The 20,992-nt window shown below is 47.9% G+C and overlaps 2 protein-coding genes across 5 annotated transcripts in view; one reads left to right on the top strand and one right to left on the bottom strand.

Moving 5' to 3' along the window:
• The first annotated feature begins 4,769 nt into the window (after positions 1-4,769).
• Positions 4,770-13,812, top strand: LOC125447210 (uncharacterized). The gene is made up of 7 exons (XM_048521440.1): positions 4,770-4,792; positions 6,976-7,120; positions 8,566-8,885; positions 9,177-9,405; positions 10,273-10,402; positions 11,090-11,221; positions 13,313-13,812. Exons 2-7 carry the CDS (start codon positions 7,022-7,024, stop codon positions 13,672-13,674), a joined length of 1,272 nt encoding a protein of 423 aa, XP_048377397.1. The 5' UTR covers positions 4,770-4,792; positions 6,976-7,021; the 3' UTR covers positions 13,675-13,812.
• Positions 13,813-15,726: 1,914 nt separating this feature from the next.
• Positions 15,727-20,992, bottom strand: part of LOC125447045 (tubby protein-like) — a 60,159-nt gene continuing 54,893 nt past the window's right edge. For 3 of the 4 annotated variants that reach the window (XM_059640649.1, XM_059640651.1, XM_059640648.1), the window contains 3 exons: positions 20,585-20,683; positions 17,941-18,112; positions 15,727-17,090 (listed from right to left, as the gene is read on the bottom strand). In XM_059640649.1, the coding sequence (XP_059496632.1) occupies positions 16,957-17,090; positions 17,941-18,112; positions 20,585-20,683 (405 nt within the window). In that variant the 3' untranslated portion in view covers positions 15,727-16,956. The remainder of the gene's footprint in view (positions 17,091-17,940; positions 18,113-20,584; positions 20,684-20,992) is intronic. The other variant, XM_059640650.1, reaches the window with a different exon arrangement.

Consider the following 20,992-nt stretch of genomic DNA (forward strand, 5'->3'; position numbering starts at 1 on the left):
GCCTGCTGTGTTCATCCAGCTCCACACCTTGTTATCTCAGATTCTCCAGCATCTGCAGTTCCTACTATCTCTGTTTTTAAAGTGTTCAGATGGGATGAACCTGTAATGTTGCTCCTCCCTAATTTCCCTTGGAATTACGGAGTCATTTCAGCTCAGAGCCATTCCTAGAGACCTGGGCCTGGAGTCACATGTAGGCCGAACCAGGGCAGGGCGGCAGCTTTCCAGCTGGAAAAGATACCATTCCTAAATATTACTTGGAGTTCCAGATTTATGAATTGCATTAAAATGACGGGATTTGAGCCCTGGTTCCCCAAGCAACATCCACTGGAATGCTGGAAGGCAGCCTCAGTATGAAATCTGTCTGCATTACCTCCTCAGGTCACTGTTTCCTGCACATTGTTCAATCCTGTGTGTGTGTGTTTTTCTGTTCTCAGGCTCTTCCCTCTAAAATTAACAAAAATTTCCATTTATGACGAGGACAACCACAGACTGCGGCTCAAACTGGCGACACATCAATCTTTCTACCTGCAGCTGGTGGGAGTCGACCCCCGATTTGAGGACGAGATGTTCCAGCACTGGGTCAAACTGGTCAAACACATCTCCTCCCAGGGTGGAGAGCTCCTTACTTTAGCCCCTGCCTCCTGAATAGTTTCAAATGCCCCCTTCCCGCCTTCACCCTCCACACACACACACACACACACACACACACACACACACATACAGACACAAACAGACTGAGAGAGACAGACACACACGCACACATACAGACACAAACAGACTGAGAGAGACAGACAGACACACACACACATACAGACACGCGCACATACACAGAGACAAACAGACTGAGAGACAGACACACACACACACATACAGACACAAACAGACTGAGAGGCAGGCAGACACACACACACACACACACACACACACACACACATACAGACACAAACAGACTGACACACACACACACACACACACACAGACTGAGAGACAGACACACACTGAGACACACACACAGACCCTGTTCAGATGCACTAACTGTCCCAGCCACTCCCATCCTTCAACCTTCTCCCTGTCTGTCTGGCAGGAAACCCACACCACAGACAGAAGGATTCTAAAACTGGAAGTCAACATTAATGAAACAGAAGAAAAAAATAAAGGGAATTATTTTCAATCAGTGTTATCCAGTGTGAAGTGTGAGAGTTTTGGGATTGCTTCAAGTTCAGGGTTTTTGAACATCTGCCCCACATTGCAGAATTCCACACAGTCCCACAGTCAAAGCTACTGTTAAACAGGGGACGGGAGTGAGGGGATAAGAAGGTGATTCAGGTGAGTTGATTTTTGGGATGACTAGGATCTGTGGGGATGACTGGGTCTGGGGGTAAGTGGGGTGACTGGGTTGGGAGATGACGGGTGTCTGGAGTCTGGGGTGGGTTGGGGTATTTGAGGCTTGTTGGGATGGAGCTGTGAGGGGTTTTCAGGGGGATGTGGGGATCAGAGATTTGAGCTTAGAGGGGGTTGCTGAGAGATTTTAGCAGGTGAGGGGTAATTTTAGGCTGAGGGGCATTTCCGAATCAGGGAGGAATTTTCTGGGTTTGCTGGAAGACCCCTCATCGGTCACTGACATCACTTCATGCCCTGGTCCTAGGCCCAAACCCACCCAGCCCCACAAAACCTCGACAACCACTTCGTACCCCAAAGAACGTTTAACCCTGCCCCTAGAACCCCCTTCACCCCAACCTAACCCCCTACCCCCAGCTCTGCAACCCCCTTTCCCCAGCCACACAATCCCCTTCTGCCCAGCCCCCACAACCCCCTATGCCCTGCTGCACAACCCCCTTTCCCCATCCCACAGCCCTCTTTCCCCATCCTACAAATCCTTTCCCCCAGCCCCACAAACCCCTAGCCCCCAGCCCCACAAACCCCTATCCCCAGCCCTAATACCCCCTTTCCCTGGCCACACAAACCCCTTCTGCCCAGCCCCCACAAACCCTTACCCCCCAGCCCCACAACCCCCTACCCCCAGCCCTACAACCCCCTTTCCCTGGCCACACAGGAGGAGCAGGAAGGCTGATGGATGGGAGTGGCTGGGACAGTTAGTGAATCTGGAACTCTGGAAATCTGAATTCAGATTCTCTGAAGAAGGGTCTAGGCCCGAAACATCAGTGTTCTGGCTCCACTGATGCTGCTTGGCCTGCTGTGTTCATCCAGCTCCACACCTTGTTATCTCAGATTCTCCAGCATCTGCAGTTCCTACTATCTCTGTTTTTAAAGTGTTCAAATGGGATGAACCTGTAATGTTGCTCCTCCCTAATTTCCCTTGGAATTACGGAGTCATTTCAGCTCAGAGCCATTCCTAGAGACCTGGGCCTGGAGTCACATGTAGGCCGAACCAGGGCAGGGCGGCAGCTTTCCAGCTGGAAAGGATACCATTCCTAAATATTACTTGGAGTTCCAGATTTATGAATTGCATTAAAATGACGGGATTTGAGCCCTGGTTCCCCAAGCAACATCCACTGGAATGCTGGAAGGCAGCCTCAGTATGAAATCTGTCTGCATTACCTCCTCAGGTCACTGTTTCCTGCACATTGTTCAATCCTGTGTGTGTGTGTTTTTCTGTTCTCAGGCTCTTCCCTCTAAAATTAACAAAAATTTCCATTTATGACGAGGACAACCACAGACTGCGGCTCAAACTGGCGACACATCAATCTTTCTACCTGCAGCTGGTGGGAGTCGACCCCCGATTTGAGGACGAGATGTTCCAGCACTGGGTCAAACTGGTCAAACACATCTCCTCCCAGGGTGGAGAGCTCCTTACTTTAGCCCCTGCCTCCTGAATAGTTTCAAATGCCCCCTTCCCGCCTTCACCCTCCACACACACACACACACACACACACACACACACACACATACAGACACAAACAGACTGAGAGAGACAGACAGACACACACACACATACAGACACGCGCACATACACAGAGACAAACAGACTGAGAGACAGACACACACACACACATACAGACACAAACAGACTGAGAGGCAGGCAGACACACACACACACACACACACACACATACAGACACAAACAGACTGACACACACACACACACACACACACACAGACTGAGAGACAGACACACACTGAGACACACACACAGACCCTGTCCAGATGCACTAACTGTCCCAGCCACTCCCATCCTTCAACCTTCTCCCTGTCTGTCTGGCAGGAAACCCACACCACAGACAGAAGGATTCTAAAACTGGAAGTCAACATTAATGAAACAGAAGAAAAAAATAAAGGGAATTATTTTCAATCAGTGTTATCCAGTGTGAAGTGTGAGAGTTTTGGGATTGCTTCAAGTTCAGGGTTTTTGAACATCTGCCCCACATTGCAGAATTCCACACAGTCCCACAGTCAAAGCTACTGTTAAACAGGGGACGGGAGTGAGGGGATAAGAAGGTGATTCAGGTGAGTTGATTTTTGGGATGACTAGGATCTGTGGGGATGACTGGGTCTGGGGGTAAGTGGGGTGACTGGGTTGGGAGATGACGGGTGTCTGGAGTCTGGGGTGGGTTGGGGTATTTGAGGCTTGTTGGGATGGAGCTGTGAGGGGTTTTCAGGGGGATGTGGGGATCAGAGATTTGAGCTTAGAGGGGGTTGCTGAGAGATTTTAGCAGGTGAGGGGTAATTTTAGGCTGAGGGGCATTTCCGAATCAGGGAGGAATTTTCTGGGTTTGCTGGAAGACCCCTCATCGGTCACTGACATCACTTCATGCCCTGGTCCTAGGCCCAAACCCACCCAGCCCCACAAAACCTCGACAACCACTTCGTACCCCAAAGAACGTTTAACCCTGCCCCTAGAACCCCCTTCACCCCAACCTAACCCCCTACCCCCAGCTCTGCAACCCCCTTTCCCCAGCCACACAATCCCCTTCCGCCCAGCCCCCACAACCCCCATGCCCTGCTGCATAACCCCCTTTCCCCATCCTACAAATCCTTTCCCCCAGCCCCACAAACCCCTAGCCCCCAGCCCCACAAACCCCTATCCCCAGCCCTAATACCCCCTTTCCCTGGCCACACAAACCCCTTCTGCCCAGCCCCCACAAACCCCTACCCCCCAGCCCCACAACCCCCTACCCCCAGCCCTACAACCCTCTTTCCCCGGCCACACAAACCCCTTCTGCCCAGCCCCCACAAACCCCTACCCCCCAGCCCCACAACCCCCTACCCCCAGCCCTACAACCCCCTTTCCTCGCCCACACAAACCCCTTCCGCCCAGCCCCCACAAACCCCTACCCCCCAGCCCCACAACCCCCTTTCCTCGCCCACACAAACCCCTTCCGCCCAGCCCCCACAAACCTCTACCCCCAGCCCTACAAACCCCTAACCCCCAGCCCCACAACACCCCTTCTGCCCAGCCTCACAATCCCCTTGCCCCACCCCACAACTCCCTACCCCCTGCCCCACAAACCCCCCACCCTGACCCCTGCCCGCTCCTGCTGCGGCCCAGCATTAACACCGCCCCCCCCCCCAGTGACGGAGGGAGGAGCCCGAACAATCGGCCGTTTATTACAGGGACCCAGCTCTGAGGGTGGGGGACGGGAGATAGTGAAGGAGAGGGAGGGAGGGAGAGAGGGAGGGAGGGAAGGGGGAAGAGGAGATTGAAAGGAGAGAGGAAAGAGGAAGGGAGCATGAGGGAGGGAAGACAGATGGAGGAAGGGAGTGAGAGAAGGAGGGAGACAGAGGGGGAAGGAGAAAGAGGCAGAGAGAGAGGGAGGAGCAGGGCGCCTGCCAGGTGAGCTGGTTTTCTGTTTCCCGGATTTATTCTCCTCCCTCTTTCTGCATCTCTCTCTCTAACTCTTCCTCTCCCTCCATTTCTCTCCGTCTCTCCCTCCCTCTCTCCGACCCTCTCCCTCCCTTTCTCTCCATCCCTCTCCCCTCCCTCTGTCCCTCCCTTTCTCTCCATCCCTCTCCCTCTCTCCCTCCCTCTGTCCCTCCCTTTCTCCCTCTCTCCCTCCCTTTCTCTCCATCCCTCTCCCACTCTCCCTCCCTCTGTCCCTCCCTTTCTCCCTTTCCCACACGATCTGTTATGTGCTGATTTTTCAGGAAATATTCCGCTGACGTCAATGTCGAGGACATTTGCTGGGATTTCGATGATGAGGCACCCGGAATGTTTTCACTCGGAGGGGGCGGGCAATGAGTCATTGATAAAAATGGGGAATTCCCCCCCCCGGGGAGAAGAATGCGGAACAGAAACAGAGAGCTCGGGCTGTATCTGTGCGAGGTCAAAAACAGGCAACGTCCCGAATCGAGTGCCTATCAGAGTGTGCAACACAGTTTGTAATTTCCGTCCTGCCATTTCAATGAACAGAATTAACCGCATCGGCCCCCTCCTCACAGCCCTCGGTTTCCTGGGGTCAGAGATGGGGCTGTTCACCAGCTCCTCAGATACTGAAACAGTACCAACCAGACTCTTCGATCCAACTCGTCCAGGATGACCAGATCTCCTACATTAATCCATTGACCAGTATTTGGCCGATATCCCTCTGAACCCTTCCTATTCATATCCCCATCCAGATGCCTTTTAAATGTTATAATTGTACCAGCCTCCACCACTTCCTCTGGCAGCTTGTTCCGTACACTCACCACCTTCTGTATGAAAACGTTGCCCCTTAGGTCCCTTTTAAATCTTTCCCTCTCACCTTAAACCTATGTCCTCTAGTTCTGGACTCCCCTACTCTGGGGAAAAACCTTGGCTATTCACCCAATTGATGCCCGTCAGGATTTATGAATCTCCATTAAGTCACCCCTCAGCCTCTGACACTCCAGGAAAACATCCCAGCCTATTTAGCCCCTTCCTATAGCTCAAACCCTACAAAACTGGCAACATCCTCGTACATATTTTCTGAACCTTTTTTAGTTTCACAATATCCTTTTTATATTTGGACAATATCCAAACTTGGGCTGACGTGGCAAGTCACATTCACACCACACAAATGCCAGGCTATGGCCATCTACGACCTGACCACTGGCCTTTGAAATTCAATGGTGTTGCCATCACTGAACCCCTCTATCCACCCCTGCCCCCAAACACTCCCACTATCAAGACCCTGGGGTTACCATTGACCTGAAACTCAACTGGACTCACCACATAGATACAGTGGCTATAAGAGCAGGTCAGAGGATAGGAAAACTGCAGCGAGTAACTCACCTCCTGAAGCCCCAAAGCCTGTCCATCATCTATGGGGCACAAGTCAGGAGTGTGATGGAATACTCCCCACTTGCCTGGATGGGTGCAGCCACAATAACACACAAGAAGCTTGACACCATCCAGGATAAAGCAGCCGCTTGACTGGCATGACATCCACAAGCATCCACTCCCTTCACCACCAATGCTCAGTAGCAGCAGTGTGTACCATCTACAAGATGCTTTGCAGAAATTCACCAGAGATCCTTAGACAGCACCTTCCAAACCCACAGCCTCCTCCGTCTAGAAGGAGAAAGGCAGCAGATGCAATGGGAACCTACAAGTTCCCCTCCGAGCCACTCACCATCCTGACTAGGAAATATATCATTGCTTCACTGCACTCGATCAAAATGCTGGAATTCCTTCCCTAAGGTCATTGTGGGTCAATCTACAGCAGGCGGACCGTAGCAGTTCAAGGGGCAAATCAAGACAGGCAATAAATGCAGGGCCAGCCAGCAACGGTCACATGCTGGGAATGAATAAAATACTACGTTCAAAAAAAGAAGTTGCTAAAAGTTCTGGCAGCATCTGTGAAGAGAAATGTGAGTTATAGCATTTCGGGTCCCGTGACCCACCCTCAAAATGCTAGGTTACCTGTTTCATATGTAGAAAACGGTGACATATTTTATGAATATTAGTCAGAGGAAGCTTGAATTGTTGTTTGACAGGACTGTGTGGAGTTGAACACTGAACGGTAAAGTATTCTAAAGGCGTTTCTGCATGGATTCCAGGCGGTCCTACATTGATCCCACTGCGCTTGGAGATCAGGTCGGAGTAATGCCAGACTCATTGACAGGCCAACTGCAGAAATATCTCTACAACGGCGAGTACCTACTCTTTAAAAGAGCTCCAGTCTTTGAGAGTGATTTCATACAAGTAAGACTAAATATTCAAACAATCGTCTCACTAATTATTCCCAGACCATTCATGTCACCATGTGCTATTTCTGTGTTCTCTTGACTTTCTGTGTATTTGACCCTGGAGCTGAGTTTGTTCCTGCAGAATGGGTTGCTGTGATGGAAGCTGCCAACCTGAAAGTCATGGCCTGGTTTCTCAGCAACTCACACAGCCATTGAAGCTCTGTCCTTTAATCAGTCACCTTCTGCAAGTTATTTGCTTTTATATCATAGAACATAGAACATTACAGCACAGTACAGGCCCTTCGGCCCTCAATGTTGTGCCGACCTGTCATTACCATTATCATTAAATTGACCAGTTTGCCACCTGTGTGACTTTCAAATATCCAGGTACCACATCAATGGCAGTTCAGGGGTCCCAGGTGCTCAGTGGGTAGCTCTGTCGTCTCACTGTGCCGGGGACCTGCGTTAATTCCATGACTGTGTTTGTGTGCAGCTTGCATGTTCTCCCTGTGTTTGTGTGAGTTTCTGCCAGGTGCTCCAGTTCCCTTCTACAGCCCAAAGATGTGTAGACTAGGTGGGCTAGCCAAGGGAAATGCAGGGTTACAGGGATAGGGTAATGGGAAGTGTCTGGGCATATTACTTTTCGGAGGGTTGGTGTGGACCTGATGGGCCGAATGGCCTGCTTCCACGCTGTAGGGATTCTAACTCCTCCTGCTTCCTCAAAGTTACGTGATAAAGTATTTAACCACAACATGCCCTGATTTGAAAACCATATTATTCAAATCTGTACCAAAGATGACAGATACAGATGTTTTAACAAACAGAAATATTCACCATCACCAAACCCATTGATTCTAAACAAGTCAGAAGTGACTCCTTGCTCCATGAAGACGGGCTGCCAACTGGTGCCAGCTTCTTCCGTCTGTTTTTCTACGTGAGTATTCAATTGTTCATATTCTCACACACCTCAACCAAGCCTTGGGGTGCAGTGATACTGTCCCTACCTCTGACCTAGGCCGCCTGGATTCAATTCCCACCGGCTCCACAAGTGGGTCATAGCATCACTGAACAGGTTGATTAGGAAATATTTTTTAAAGCTCTCTCTCCCCTTTTCTTTTGCTGATATCTTTACATCTTGTGATTTTTCTATTGGAGCTTTAGAGCTTGCTTCTCTCTTTCTCTCTCTCCATTTCTTTTTATGTGAATTTCTGTCCTCACCTGGGGAATGTTTGCATTGATGTAGTTCTGAGGATATTGACTGAAACATTCCCAGTAACAGTCGTATCAAACAGGGAAAAGCAAACAATGTTGTGCGAAGAGGGCACCCATTATCGCGGTGAATTTACATTGATACTAAGGTCTGTATTCCTCTGTGATTTGGAGACTGAGAGACAAGGAGTCATCTGTTAGTGAATAGTAGTGTCCTACTCTCACTGATCTGCAGCTTTCTCTGTTTGGCAGATCACAAAAAAGGGTCAAGTGATCAATATTCACCATCAGGTATCCATCGTGACCATTGGACTGACATCTACTAACCCTGATCTCCAGCTCCCTGATGTGATGCTCTTAGCTAGACCCAGTGAACAGCCAGCTGCCTGGGAGCCAAGCAGCCAGAGTTCCACACTGTCCTCGGATCCTCTGTTCGGAAAGGGCTCAGTCAGATATTTGTGGTCCTCCTCGTCCCCGTCCCCAACAAATTCCTGGTGTTCAGAAACTGCTCGATCACAGCCATCACCCTCGGATCTTGACTTTACACCAAAACACCATCTGGAGCTGAAGGGGTGAGAATTTATCCAGAATAATTTGAACAGCACTGGGCTCTTTCAGCTTTTCTGAATTGCCACACAATCTGAGGGCACTGGGGGAATGCTAATGGACCATAATTCCAAGGTGGAATGGTGTTGTGTTGTAGATGGAGCTGGGAGTGGATGGTGTTTTACAGCATTGCCCCTCTCACCCTGACTGAAAGAGCTGGCAGGGAGCAGTTAATTTCTAGGGCATTTTACAATGGCTAGAGATGAGGAAGTGCTGTGTTATTAGTGACAGTAATTTCTTACACTGTTTACCAACAGCCTCCTTCCTCTGAAACTGGTGAAACTTTCCATATTTCACAAACAGAAGCACAGGTTAAAAGTGACCCTGGCCAGCGGCCGTAGCTTTTACCTCCAGCTGTACGTGCAGCCAGACTGTGAGCAGGAAGTCTTTGAGCAATGGGTGAAGGTTGTCCACCTGCTCAAGGAAGAGGCACATGGCCAGGAGCCAGCTGGACCCCGAAGATCCACCTCCCACTCGAAGATTCTGGTAACCCTTTCATCACTTTCCTTCTATAGAAATAAATCTGAATTACTCCTGGACAGTGACGTGGTAGGGGGTGGTGTCTGTGGGGAGGGCTAACAGGATTAGTCAAGGTATATAGGCTATTTCCCCTGGCAGGGTAGTCTAGAGCTAGGGGGCATAATCTGAGAATGAGGACCAAAGCACTTCTACACAAAAAGGTGGGAGAGATTTGGAGCTCTTTCCCACAAACAGCACTTGGGTGCTGGATCGCTGTAAATTTTAAATTTGAACTTGATATTTACAAGCAAAAATGTATTAAGGGATATGGGCCAAAGGCAGGTATAGGATACAGATCAGCCATGGTCTCATTGAATAGCTCCAGGTACTGAGTAGGTTACTTCTTTTTCCTATGTTCCTGATGGAGTGAGGAGTTTAGGTTAAAGTTCAGACTGAAATAACTAGCTGAAACCCTTCCTTTCAATCTATAAGTGGTTGAGGGGAGACTGGGTTTGTGTCCCTGGCTCTCTCTCCAGGAAAGACAGTTTGATGAGGACATTTCTGAGGAATTGTTGCCTTTACTGAACTAAAAATTCTGGAAATCAGAAACAAAAGCAGAATTTGCTAGAGAAACTCAGCAGGTCTGGCAGCATTAGGGGAGAGAGAAACAGAGTTAATGTTTTGGGTCCAGTGACACTTTTCAGAACAGAGGTTCACTGGACCTGAAACATTAACTCTGCTTTCTGTTTTTATTTCTGATTACCTTTACTGGGTTATTCTAAGAGCTAATCACTGAATTCTGTAATGTAAGTAGTTAATATGAAAATCATTGCAGACTCTCACAGGATTGTTTGTAAAATAAATGGAAAGGATTTCTTTTCTATCCCCATTCAGAAAGGATCACACCGAGAGAGAGGTTGTCCACAGAGAGATGAATGGGAATGTGGAGATTGGATGAAGGATCCCAAAGGAGGGAACATTCTGAATGTTTTGTCGGAGAAGAGTTTGTGGGAAGGCAGTGAGGGTGAGCTCATTTCAACTAATTCAGGAAAGTACAATAATGGCCCAGATCCTGCAGAAATGCCAAAAATCATTAGATATGGGAGTAGGAGGAGGCCATTCAGGGGAACAAAGAAACAGGAAGTGGCAGCTAGACAGACAGGAGAGATTGAAAAGGAAAGGGGGTGTAGACAGAATTGGTAGAAAGAATCTGTAGCTCTCAAGGAGTGATTGTGGTGTAAAACAAATGTAAATAAATTTTTATTTTTCCCTGGACCCCAAACCAATTGAAATTTGCCACTGTTTGATTTAATGATGTTTTTTCTTCAGCAGTGCCTGAGGAAGTGAGAATAAGATATCTCTTTAAGCATGGGGTGCGTCAGAGTTTCACCTGACATTGTACATATATACACACAGGTAACTCTCACTCACTCTCACTCACTGTTCCCCACATCCTCCCACCTCCCACCCTGAACCAGGGGACGTTTGGTGTCTTACTCAGGTCACTGAGTCTTGGGTCAGTCACAGTGCATTTGCTATCTCCCAGCTTGGCTCAGATGAGGGGTTTGCCTATTAGATTTAGGAGTTTAACTGTTAATGCAAAACTGCAGAATGTATTTATCGGTGTCAATGTCATTTGATGTTACGTGATATATTTATTTGCACTATTTATTATTTACAATATTTTTTATATTTTAAACTTGTCTTCCAGAAGAGGAGGGATTGATTTCCAGGCAAGGATCTTGGACACAGCTCCCTGTCACAGTGACCTGTCGATATTCACCAACCGATGCCAGGCCACCCTTCACCACATATATCGATTCTGGGGTATTCTATTTAGAAGGTAGCCCTTCCCTGTATACATTTAAAACCTTCTGTTTCTGTATTTTATGATTCTATTACTTCTGACAAAATGATTTCTGGTTGAAATTGGGGAAGTGTCAGTTTAAGATATCCTGATGGGAACCAAGCTCTCAATCTGGGCTAACACCTCCAGAAAGTGTCCTTTACTGAAATCCCATTCCCTGTTCTCAAATTACCATCAATTTATTGTAAAAGAATGGTGAAGAAAGGCTGCCTCCAAATGAGAAACTGAATTCATTTCTGTTTCTAGTTCTTATTTCCCTCCCCTGCTCCCAAAGCAGTATGTTTCTGTTTATCAGAAATTAATGGACTAGCACATAAATACTGTGGCTTCAAGAGCAGGACAGTAGCTAGGACTCCTGCAGCGAGTAACTAACCTCCTGACTCCCCAAAGCCTGTCTATCATCTACGAGGTACAAGTCAGCAGTATGGTGGAATACTCTCCTTTTGCCTGATGAGCGCAGCTCCAACAACACTCAAGAAGCTTGACACCATCCAGGAGGGACAGCAGGGTGGCTCAGTGGTTAGCACTGCAGCCTCACAGCTCCAGAGACCCGGGTTCAATTCCAGCCTCGGGTGACTGTCTGTGTGGAGTTTGCACATTCTCCCTGTGTCTGCGTGGGTTTCCTCCCACAGTCCAAAGATGTGCAAGATAGGTGGATTGGCCATGGGAAATTGCCTGTAGTTTACTGGGCTTATAGGGACAGATTCTCTCTGAGGGTCCGTGTGGGCTTGTTGGGCCAAAGGGCCTGTTTCCACACTGTAGGGATTCTACAAAGACAAAGCAGGGCTCACTTGATTGGTACCACAAACATCCCCTCCCTCCACCACCGACACTCAGTAGCAGCAGTGTATACTATCTACAAACACACTGCAGAGATTCACCAAAGATCCTCAGACAGCACCTTCCAAACCCACAACCACTTCCGCCTAAAAGGACAAGGGATGCAGATACATGGGAGCACTACCTGCCCCCCACCCCCACAACTTTCCCTCCAAGCCAAGCACCGTTCTGACTTGGAAATATATCGCTGTCCCTTCATTGTCACTGGGTCACAAACCTGGAATTCCCTCCATAATGGCATTTTGGTTCAACCCACAGCAGGTTGACTGCAGCGGTTCAAGAAGGCAGCTCACCCCCACCTTCTCAAGGGGCAGCGAGGGACAGGGCAATAAATGCCAGCCCTGACAGTCACAAAATTCTGAGGAATAACCAAACAATTGACAATCTCCATTCCATATTTGAGCTTTGAGTGAGCTCCTGATGACATGTCTGCCGTCTCACTGAAAGCCCAGCTCCCTAGCTCTGCATAGTATCCTTTCTGACTCAGCTGATTGGCTGCTGAAAACCCCAACTTTTTTCATCCTGACCTGACAATTCCAAACCAATTCTGACTGGCCTGACACATTCCTCCCTTGTTTCTGCTCACTCACAACTGTACTCTCTGTGCTTTATCTCTCATTAGGTTCTGTTTAGCAGTATATCACCTGCCCCCCAACCCAGCCTACTTTGTCTTCCTCTCTGCAAACACTTCAACTTTGGAATTAGAGCTAGTGGGAACGGCCATTGCTGGAGAATCTGAGATAACCCTGAAGAAGACCCTGACCTGAAACATCAGCTTTCTTGCTCCTCTGATGCTGCTTGGCCTGCTGTGTTCATCCAGCTCCACACCTTGTTAACTTTGAAATTATCTTTCTTTACACATTACTCCATTATTTTGACCACTTCCTTATTGTTGCAAACTCCTTCAGTCTACCACCTTTCTCTAGATCTGCTTAACGCTGTGTTCCTGGTCCCTATCACTGCAGCATTGGTGGGATTTGTAGCTGCCAGGGCTCTGAGCTCTGGATCACTAATTGGAACTCCCCCATCCCTTATTGTGATTCCTTAAACCACCCCCACGCCCCTTCCCGACTGATCTCAGTATCACGTTGTAGTTCTCGTGGCCAATTTTTATTTGATAATCACTTCTTTAATTGCTTTAGATATTTTGCTCCATCGGAATGTGAGCTTTATGTAGAATAATGCGACACATAGTTTGTTCATCTGATTATTTGTATCTCTGGACAGAACCTGAGCCTTTGACACAGGACCATACCTCTCCTGCTGGTCAGAGACAGGGGCATGGGGAGGGAGTCACTGGCACAGATTGGATAGTAAGTGACAACCCCCAGAACCTTCCTCAGGAAACTCTGAAAAAGGGAAAGGAGAAGAGGAAAGAAAAGGATGGACGGAAGAAAGGGAAGAACGCATCGGCACAAGATGAGAAATATTCCAAAGAGCAGACAACAAAAAGAACGAGATCGAAAGATTTGGCTGACTTGATGACAAAAAGCTGTGTTTCAGAGGAGCAGAGAAGAGCTGAAATAATTCTGTGGATGAAAAAGGCTGAAGAGGAAGAGAAGAAACATCAGGAACAGAAAAAGATATAGAAGGAAAAGGTCACACCCCCAGGCCTGACTGTGAGCTTCACGATCACTGTCTTATCCCCTGCACTTGTCCTGGGCACCACTGACATGGGCCATGGGTCTCCCTGTAAATAACTTAACCCAGAATATTTAAAGTAAATTCCTGACTCATTAATGCATTAGCAGTGCAATTATTCAGATTGCTTTGTACAAGTTATCAATGAGGTTTGTATCGATCTGGTTTACGTCTCAATGTCCTGGCCATTGAGAGCAGTCATTTAGAAAGATAGTGATCCACTTCAGGCCTACTGCATCCAGTAACACAGCTATAGGCTCAACTATGACATGTGGTTTATTTTAGTTTGTCTAATAGATGTTTCAGTTTGCACAACTCTAAAATTAGTACCTTTAAAGGGGGCTTAAGAATAAATTCATCCAAGTTTAATTTCACTTAAGGCTCCTGTGAAATTCAGATATCTGCTCAAGGCCAATTGGTGAGATCTGGGTAGTTGTGAATTTATATTCCAGTGAAGGTATGGGAGACCACCTCAGTCCTGGGCAGTAACATCCTGCCCCTTGTGGGACATCACGTGGTATGAAATGTTGGATGAGTTAAACTCCAGGGTCAGGAATCGGAGCAGCTACACGAATCACTTCCTCTGGATCCTTGCGTCCAAGTTGTTTCTCTCATGACATGTCCATAGTTTCTACATCGATTTACATCCCTCAGTTGAATTGACTTTTCAAAAAGGAATCATCTCCCAGCCTCAGGTATTTGAGTTGCAGCCTGCCCCATGTTGAGGGGGAGTGAGGCCTCAGGGTCAATTTAAACTCAACCAGCATCTGCCTTCTGGGCATCGCCCTCCAGAGACTGGTCAAGGTGTCAATCCCAGGGACAGAGGATAGTCCTGAAACCCAGGAACGGAGAGAAGGACTGACAATAATTCAACCAAATCACTGCTCCCTGAAGCTGAGAAACCCCCATCCCCTACCCATACATCCCCACCCACACACTTTTCCCATCCTCAAAACCCTGACCCATACAATCCCCACCCACACACTTTCCCCATCCTCAAAACCCTGACCCATATATCCCCACCCACACAATTCTCGACCCACACAATCCTCACCCACACAAACCCCTACCCACACAGTTCCCCACCCACAACAATCTCCACCCACACAACTCCCACTCATGCAATCCCCAGCCACACATGCCCCACCCACACATCCACACATCCACACTCACTCGAGCCTCCAACCCCCACATTTTACCCGCCCACAAAACCTTGACTCATCCCCATTGTCACGTTGACTTCCTGTCTGTGGGATCAGATTGGCCCCAGGCCGTTGGACCATGTTTAAACACGACACAAGTTCATCGGCTTGTCACAACCAGATTATTATTGGGCAGTGGGTTGATGAGAAGCGACAGGTATCAAACAGTATAATCAGAAACCTATTGTTGTGTTCATGGCGCGTCATTGGAAAGGAGGAAGGTTTTGCATTTGAATGTGTCCCTGAATTACCTTCCCCCTGCTTATGACTGAGGGTAATGAACCGTTACAAGAGGCAGCTCTCAGTTAACAGCATCATCCAGACAATAAACTATAGCACTGAGGGAAAGTAGGGAAGGTAGACAGTTAAAGAACAGATTAGACCAATCACTGAATGTGGTTAATAAACAAGAAACATATTGAGTAGATGGACATTTTCACTCTGAAGTTGCCAATGATTTTGATGTTGGTTTGTGGGAATTTGGTAATGCCCCCATCCACTCTCCCCTCTTTCCCAGATCCCAAAATCTCTCCCCTCCCATTCTCCCCATCCCCCATTCTGCATTCCCTACTCCCCCACTTATCCCACTCATCCATCCTCCACATTCTCCCTCTTCCATCCTCTTCTTCCCTCCCTCTGTAATCTGTCACTCCCCCCACCACCTCTCCCCCCTTCTCTTACCCCCCACTCCCTCATATTCCATCCCCCCCACCCCATATGCCCACTTCCCCCTCCCATTCCCCACATCACATCCCTATCCCTCACTTTCCTCTCCCCAACACCGCACTAACCACCACCCCCTTTCCGACCCTCCCATTCCCCACAACCTCCCATCAGCCATCCTCCATTCTTCTTCCATTCTCACTAACCCCATTCCAATCCCATTTTGGCCCATTCCTGCAATGAACAAATTCACCCCAGTAAGGGGCAGGGAAAGTGTGATAGTGAAGGCAGTTGATACAAAATAAACATGGGCAAAGAAATAAAGAAATTTCTGTAAAGCCACCCAGTCCCCTTCTCTGAAACCCTCCCAACAATCCTGCGGGGAAATGGAGCTTCGTTTACCTAGGTCTGGGTTTGATGCGATGTAATTTGGATGGAAGTTTAGTTGTGGATTGTCATTAACTCTGATTCAATTGGATTTTGTTGAAGACATTTGATGTGATTCTGCTTCTTGTAATCAGCATTTCAAAGATGAGGAATGGGATATTTTCTGGTGAATATAGGTCTGGGCCAGAGTTCCCTCACCAGCCTCTGAACAGTCGCAGTTGGAATGAGATGGACAAAAGTTTTGACCTGAGATTTTTAAAAATTTCACCATTGGCTAGCCATGCTGATGCCTTTGAACAACTGAAACATTTTCTGTTGTTTCAGAGGCAGCAGAGACCAGGGAATGGATTTGAGAATCTGTAGAGGACAAGATTAAATAAATGGAAAAGTGCAGCCTTTCTCAGGCAGGCAGAAAACACCATAGCAAACAGCAGAAAAGATATTCTGGCTGGTTCCAGGACTGACACTATGGGATGAATGGCCTCTGTGCTAAATCACTCTGGGATTCTCAACTGTGTGCATTGTACCAGTTCCACATACTAAATTTTGGAGAAACTTACCAGAAAGTTTACTGCTCTTGCCTGATGCAACTCCTCACCCATTTTGACATTATCATCACATTCCGAATTATACCGAATATTTACAACCTGTCTAGTTATTGCATAATGTGGTAGAGGATCAAAAATACCTGATTGTGAGAAAACACTGTACAAACATTTGATAATGCCATAGACAAGGTACGCAGAGGTTCACGGCACAAGTATTTAACATGAATATTCATTAAACCTGCCCCAATTTCTGACGCTTTTCAAACATTGTCTCAGGTTTAGGGTCAGAGATTCTGATAAATCTGCAGAATATTCCTGGATCCCTCTATTATACAGCTCCTGTGCTTGTATCTTCTCCTACTTTCCTGGTCTTGTGGAAATTCAAAGATTGATCATGTCCAGTTCCTGTCCGCTGGCAGCAAGTGAGAATCTACTCACAGGCCAGTTTACTGTCAAAACTAGAGAGGGCCACGGCAAAGGCCTGAATGGGACACATTGGGTAGTTGTAATCCATAGTGAAGACGTCATCAGCCACTCGGCCAAACTGCATGATAATGTAATCAGCTGAAAGAGACAGAAACAGAGAGAGAGAGAGATGAGTCATTTTGTTCATTCATCCACAAACATCGTAATTAGCATCGACTTTGGTGCAGGAGAAAATGACTTTGCCTCTGAGCCAGGTGTCCCAGATTCAAGTCCCACCTGTTCCAAAGATGTGTCATAACATCTCTAAACAGGTTGATTAAAAATAGATCTATTTCGCATCCTGTTCGCCCTCCCCCATCCCGTGAAATCTTCAAACCATTTTGAACCCAGCACCAAAGCCCAAGAAAGCATCTGCTTGCCCATTTGACTCAGATCTCATAGAACATTGAAGAGTACAGCACAGTACAGGGCCTTTGGCCCATGATGTTGTGCCGACCTATTATCCTGACCTAATATCATCTACCCTGCATACCCTACATTTTACTATCCTCCATGTGCCTATCTAAAGGTTGCTTAAAAGTCTTTAGAATATCTGACTCTGCTACCACTGCCGACAGCACATTCCACACGCCCACCACACTCTGTGTGAAGAACCTACCTCTGACATCTCCCCTATACCTTCCATCAATCACCTTTAAATTATACCTCCTTGTAATAGTCATAAAAGCTTAATCACCTGGAGTAACCTCTCTGGCCCAGAGAAGGCCACACTCAGGCCATTGATCCTTCACGCAGATCATTGACCTTTCACCCAGATTTCACTCATACCATTGACCCTTCACCCAGATTTAACTCATACCATTGACCCTTCACTTAGATCATTGACCTTTCACCCAGATTTCACTCATACCATTGACGTTTCACACAGATTTCACTGTCTAGAAGTAAAGGTGTCTGGTGATGCCAGAGTGCTGAGGCCGTTACTTACGGTCATTGGAATGGATGATTTGGAAATTCTTCACAGAAGCCTGTGTCACACGTCCGTGGAAGTTAAGGACATAAGATTGAGTGTCTTCATTCCAGACGGGACATTTGTTGTGCAACTCGACTATATTCTCCATGTTTTTATTCTGCCAACGTGCCAGCAAAGTCTCGTGTTCCTGGTGCCATGAAAATAAGTGTTAGAGACAACAGTCTCGACAGCTAAATCCTGCAACAGTTTAGAACGAGAATTCCGATCCTGAACAGGCAATTCCCAAGCCTTGTGCAGGAGGACTTGGGTCAGTGACGCAATCGGGAGCAAGGTCCCAGTGGGAACCTGGAATGCAGGCAGGATCTCACTGCCCAGACTGTTAAATGTGGTGATACATTCCCTGTGTCTCTGGCTGGGAACACAGAGCTTGGATGGACAGAATCCACCACAACACAAAAAACAGGCTGTGACCAAAAAAAAAACGCATATTTTGATGAAAGTGCTTACACCTCTGACAAACTCAAAGCACTTTATGACCAATCAGGTCCCAATGGAAATATCACCATTTGCAATTTTTTGCTTAATTCATTGAAGAGATGTGGGTGGGACAGGGCGGAGGCAGTGTTGGGTAGGGGGAAGAATGGCAGAAAAAGCCCTGGATGCCAATGTGAACTTGCCCTTGAACTGACCTACAGAGGCCGTTAGAGAAGGTAGTTACGCTGCTGGTGTGGAGTCACATGTAGGCCAGATCAGCTAAGGCAGGTAGAATGCCTTCCAGAAAGAACTGGCCTGGGAGGGAACAGCAACCAATTAGCACACAGAAAGCTTCCACAAAGTCATGTGAGTAAATAACAGCAGCCAGCCGCTTTATGGAAAGTTTCCCAAGGGACTAATTTTTCCAGGAAACCTGTTCTTCCTCAAATGGTGCAATTGGTATCTTCTCCCATCAATCACGGCAACAGGGGGATTTCATTTAACATCCCACCCTCATGACGTCACCTCCAACAGTGCAGCGCTCCCTCAGCACTGACCCTCCGACAGTGCAGCGCTCCCTCAGCACTGACCCTCCGACAGTGCGGCACTCCCTCAGCACTGACCCTCCGACAGTGCGGCGCTCCCTCAGCACTGACCCTCCGACAGTGCGGCACTCCCTCAGCACTGACCCTCCGACAGTGCGGCACTCCCTCAGCACTGACCCTCCGACAGTGTGTCGCTCCCTCAGCACTGACCCTCCGACAGCACGGGACTCCCTCAGCACTGACTCTCCAACAGTGCGGGACTCCCTCAGCACTGACTCTCCAACAGTGCGGCGCTCCCTCAGCACTGACCCTCCGACAGTGCGGCGCTCCCTCAGCACTGACCCTCTGACAGTGCGGCGCTCCCTCAGCACTGACCCTCCGACAGTGCGGCGCTCCCTCAGCACTGACCCTCCGACAGTGACCGCTACTTCAGTCCTACGCTGCAATGTCAGTGGTTTTCTGTGGCCAGATGCTCAGATGATAGCATTCCACGACTGGCATCAGTTACTATTGGTCCTCCCTTCCCATTTCTGTTCTTCTCTTTATTCCCTGCCTCCTGGAAGTCAGTGCTGGAATCGTATCTGCTGTGTGATTATAAACTGGATTTTTTATGCCCTTCCACAGCCTCATTCGTCACCAGCCATTGAAAACAATGCCCTAAAATACTCTGCTCCTTTTCAAAGACTTCCATTCAGAGGATGTGGGCATCAGTGGCTGGGCTTGCATTTATTGCCCGGCCCTAGTTGCCCTTGGAATGCGGTAGTGAGCTGCCTTCTTGAACCGCTGTGGTCCACTAGCTGTGAGTTGACTCATATTGCCCTTAGGGAGGGATTTCCATGATTTTGACCCTGTGACATTGAAGGAATGGTGATATATTTCCAAGTCAGGATGGTGAGGGGCTTGGAGGAGAACTTGCAGATAGCGGTGTTCCCATGTATCTGCTGCCCTTGTCTTTCTAAATGGATTTGGTTTGGGTTTGGAAGGTGCTGTCTGAGGATGTTTGGTAATTTCTGCATTGCATCATGTACATAGTACACACTGTTCTACTGAACATCAGTGGTGGAGGGAGTCAATGCTTGTGGATGTGGTCCCAATCAAGAGGTTGCTTTGCCCTGGACAGTGTCAAGCTTTTTGAGTGTTGTTGAGGATGCGCCCATCCAGGCAAGTGGGGAGTATCCCGTCACACTCCTGACTTGTGCCTTGTAGATGGTGGGCAGGATCTGGGGAGTCAGGAGTTGTGTTCCTCTTTGCATTATTCCTAGTCTCTGACCTGCTTTTGTAACCACAGTATTTGCATGTTGAGTCCAATTCAGTTTCAGGTCAATGGTAACCCCCAGGATGTTTATAGTAGGGGATTCAGTGATGGGAATGCCATTGAATGTCAAGGGGCAGCGGTTGGATTCTCTCTTGTTAGAGATGGTCATTGTCTGTCATTTGTGTGGGACGAGTGTTACTTTTCAAATTAAACCAATTTGCTGTTCTGTACATAAACTCTCATTCAGCCCCAATTTATGAGGTTGGCATATAGGAATAGAATAAGGTCACTCATTGAATAACCTCAAGTGGTGCACTGAGTTTCAGCTGTTCCAATTCTGCCCCCTTTCCCATCCCGGGTGCTAGCCTGAAGGGAATAGACTCACATTCTTGGGTCGAATGGAAACTCTCTCACCATCCAGATTCATTCCTGGGATAATCACTGTCATCTTCCGTGGTCCTTTAAATCCAAGAATGTTTGTTTCCTATGACGAGAGTGAGGAGAATAAGAAAATGCATGTCATGGTGACATTCCTCTCTCCCAAATCTCTCTCCATTTGTCTCTGGGAATAAGATCTGCCTTGTTTTCAGTCTCCAACCAGTTTCCTATTCTCTACCTCGACCCAGAGGCATTTAACCCCAAGTACATGAGGTGGGAGAATGGCATACAACCATAGCAAAGGGCCATTCAACTCATCGAATAACTTCCAGTGGTTCTAACTCCATTAACCATAACATTCCCATTCACCTTTCTGAAGATGTTCCTCCATGGCCCATCAGATAAAACCATCACA

Source organism: Stegostoma tigrinum, chromosome 38, assembly GCF_030684315.1.
Source record: "Stegostoma tigrinum isolate sSteTig4 chromosome 38, sSteTig4.hap1, whole genome shotgun sequence".
Taxonomy (NCBI): Eukaryota; Metazoa; Chordata; class Chondrichthyes; order Orectolobiformes; family Stegostomatidae; genus Stegostoma; species Stegostoma tigrinum.

Excerpts from the sequence above, each read along its gene's own strand:
- LOC125447210 (XM_048521440.1), top strand. The coding sequence starts at position 7,022 with ATGCCAGACTCATTGACAGGCCAACTGCAGAAATATCTCTACAACGGC. Across the intron at positions 8,886-9,176 it reads CACCATCTGGAGCTGAAGGG|CCTCCTTCCTCTGAAACTGG; the intron begins GTGAGAATTTAT and ends GTTTACCAACAG. Across the intron at positions 11,222-13,312 it reads TGGGGTATTCTATTTAGAAG|AACCTGAGCCTTTGACACAG; the intron begins GTAGCCCTTCCC and ends ATCTCTGGACAG.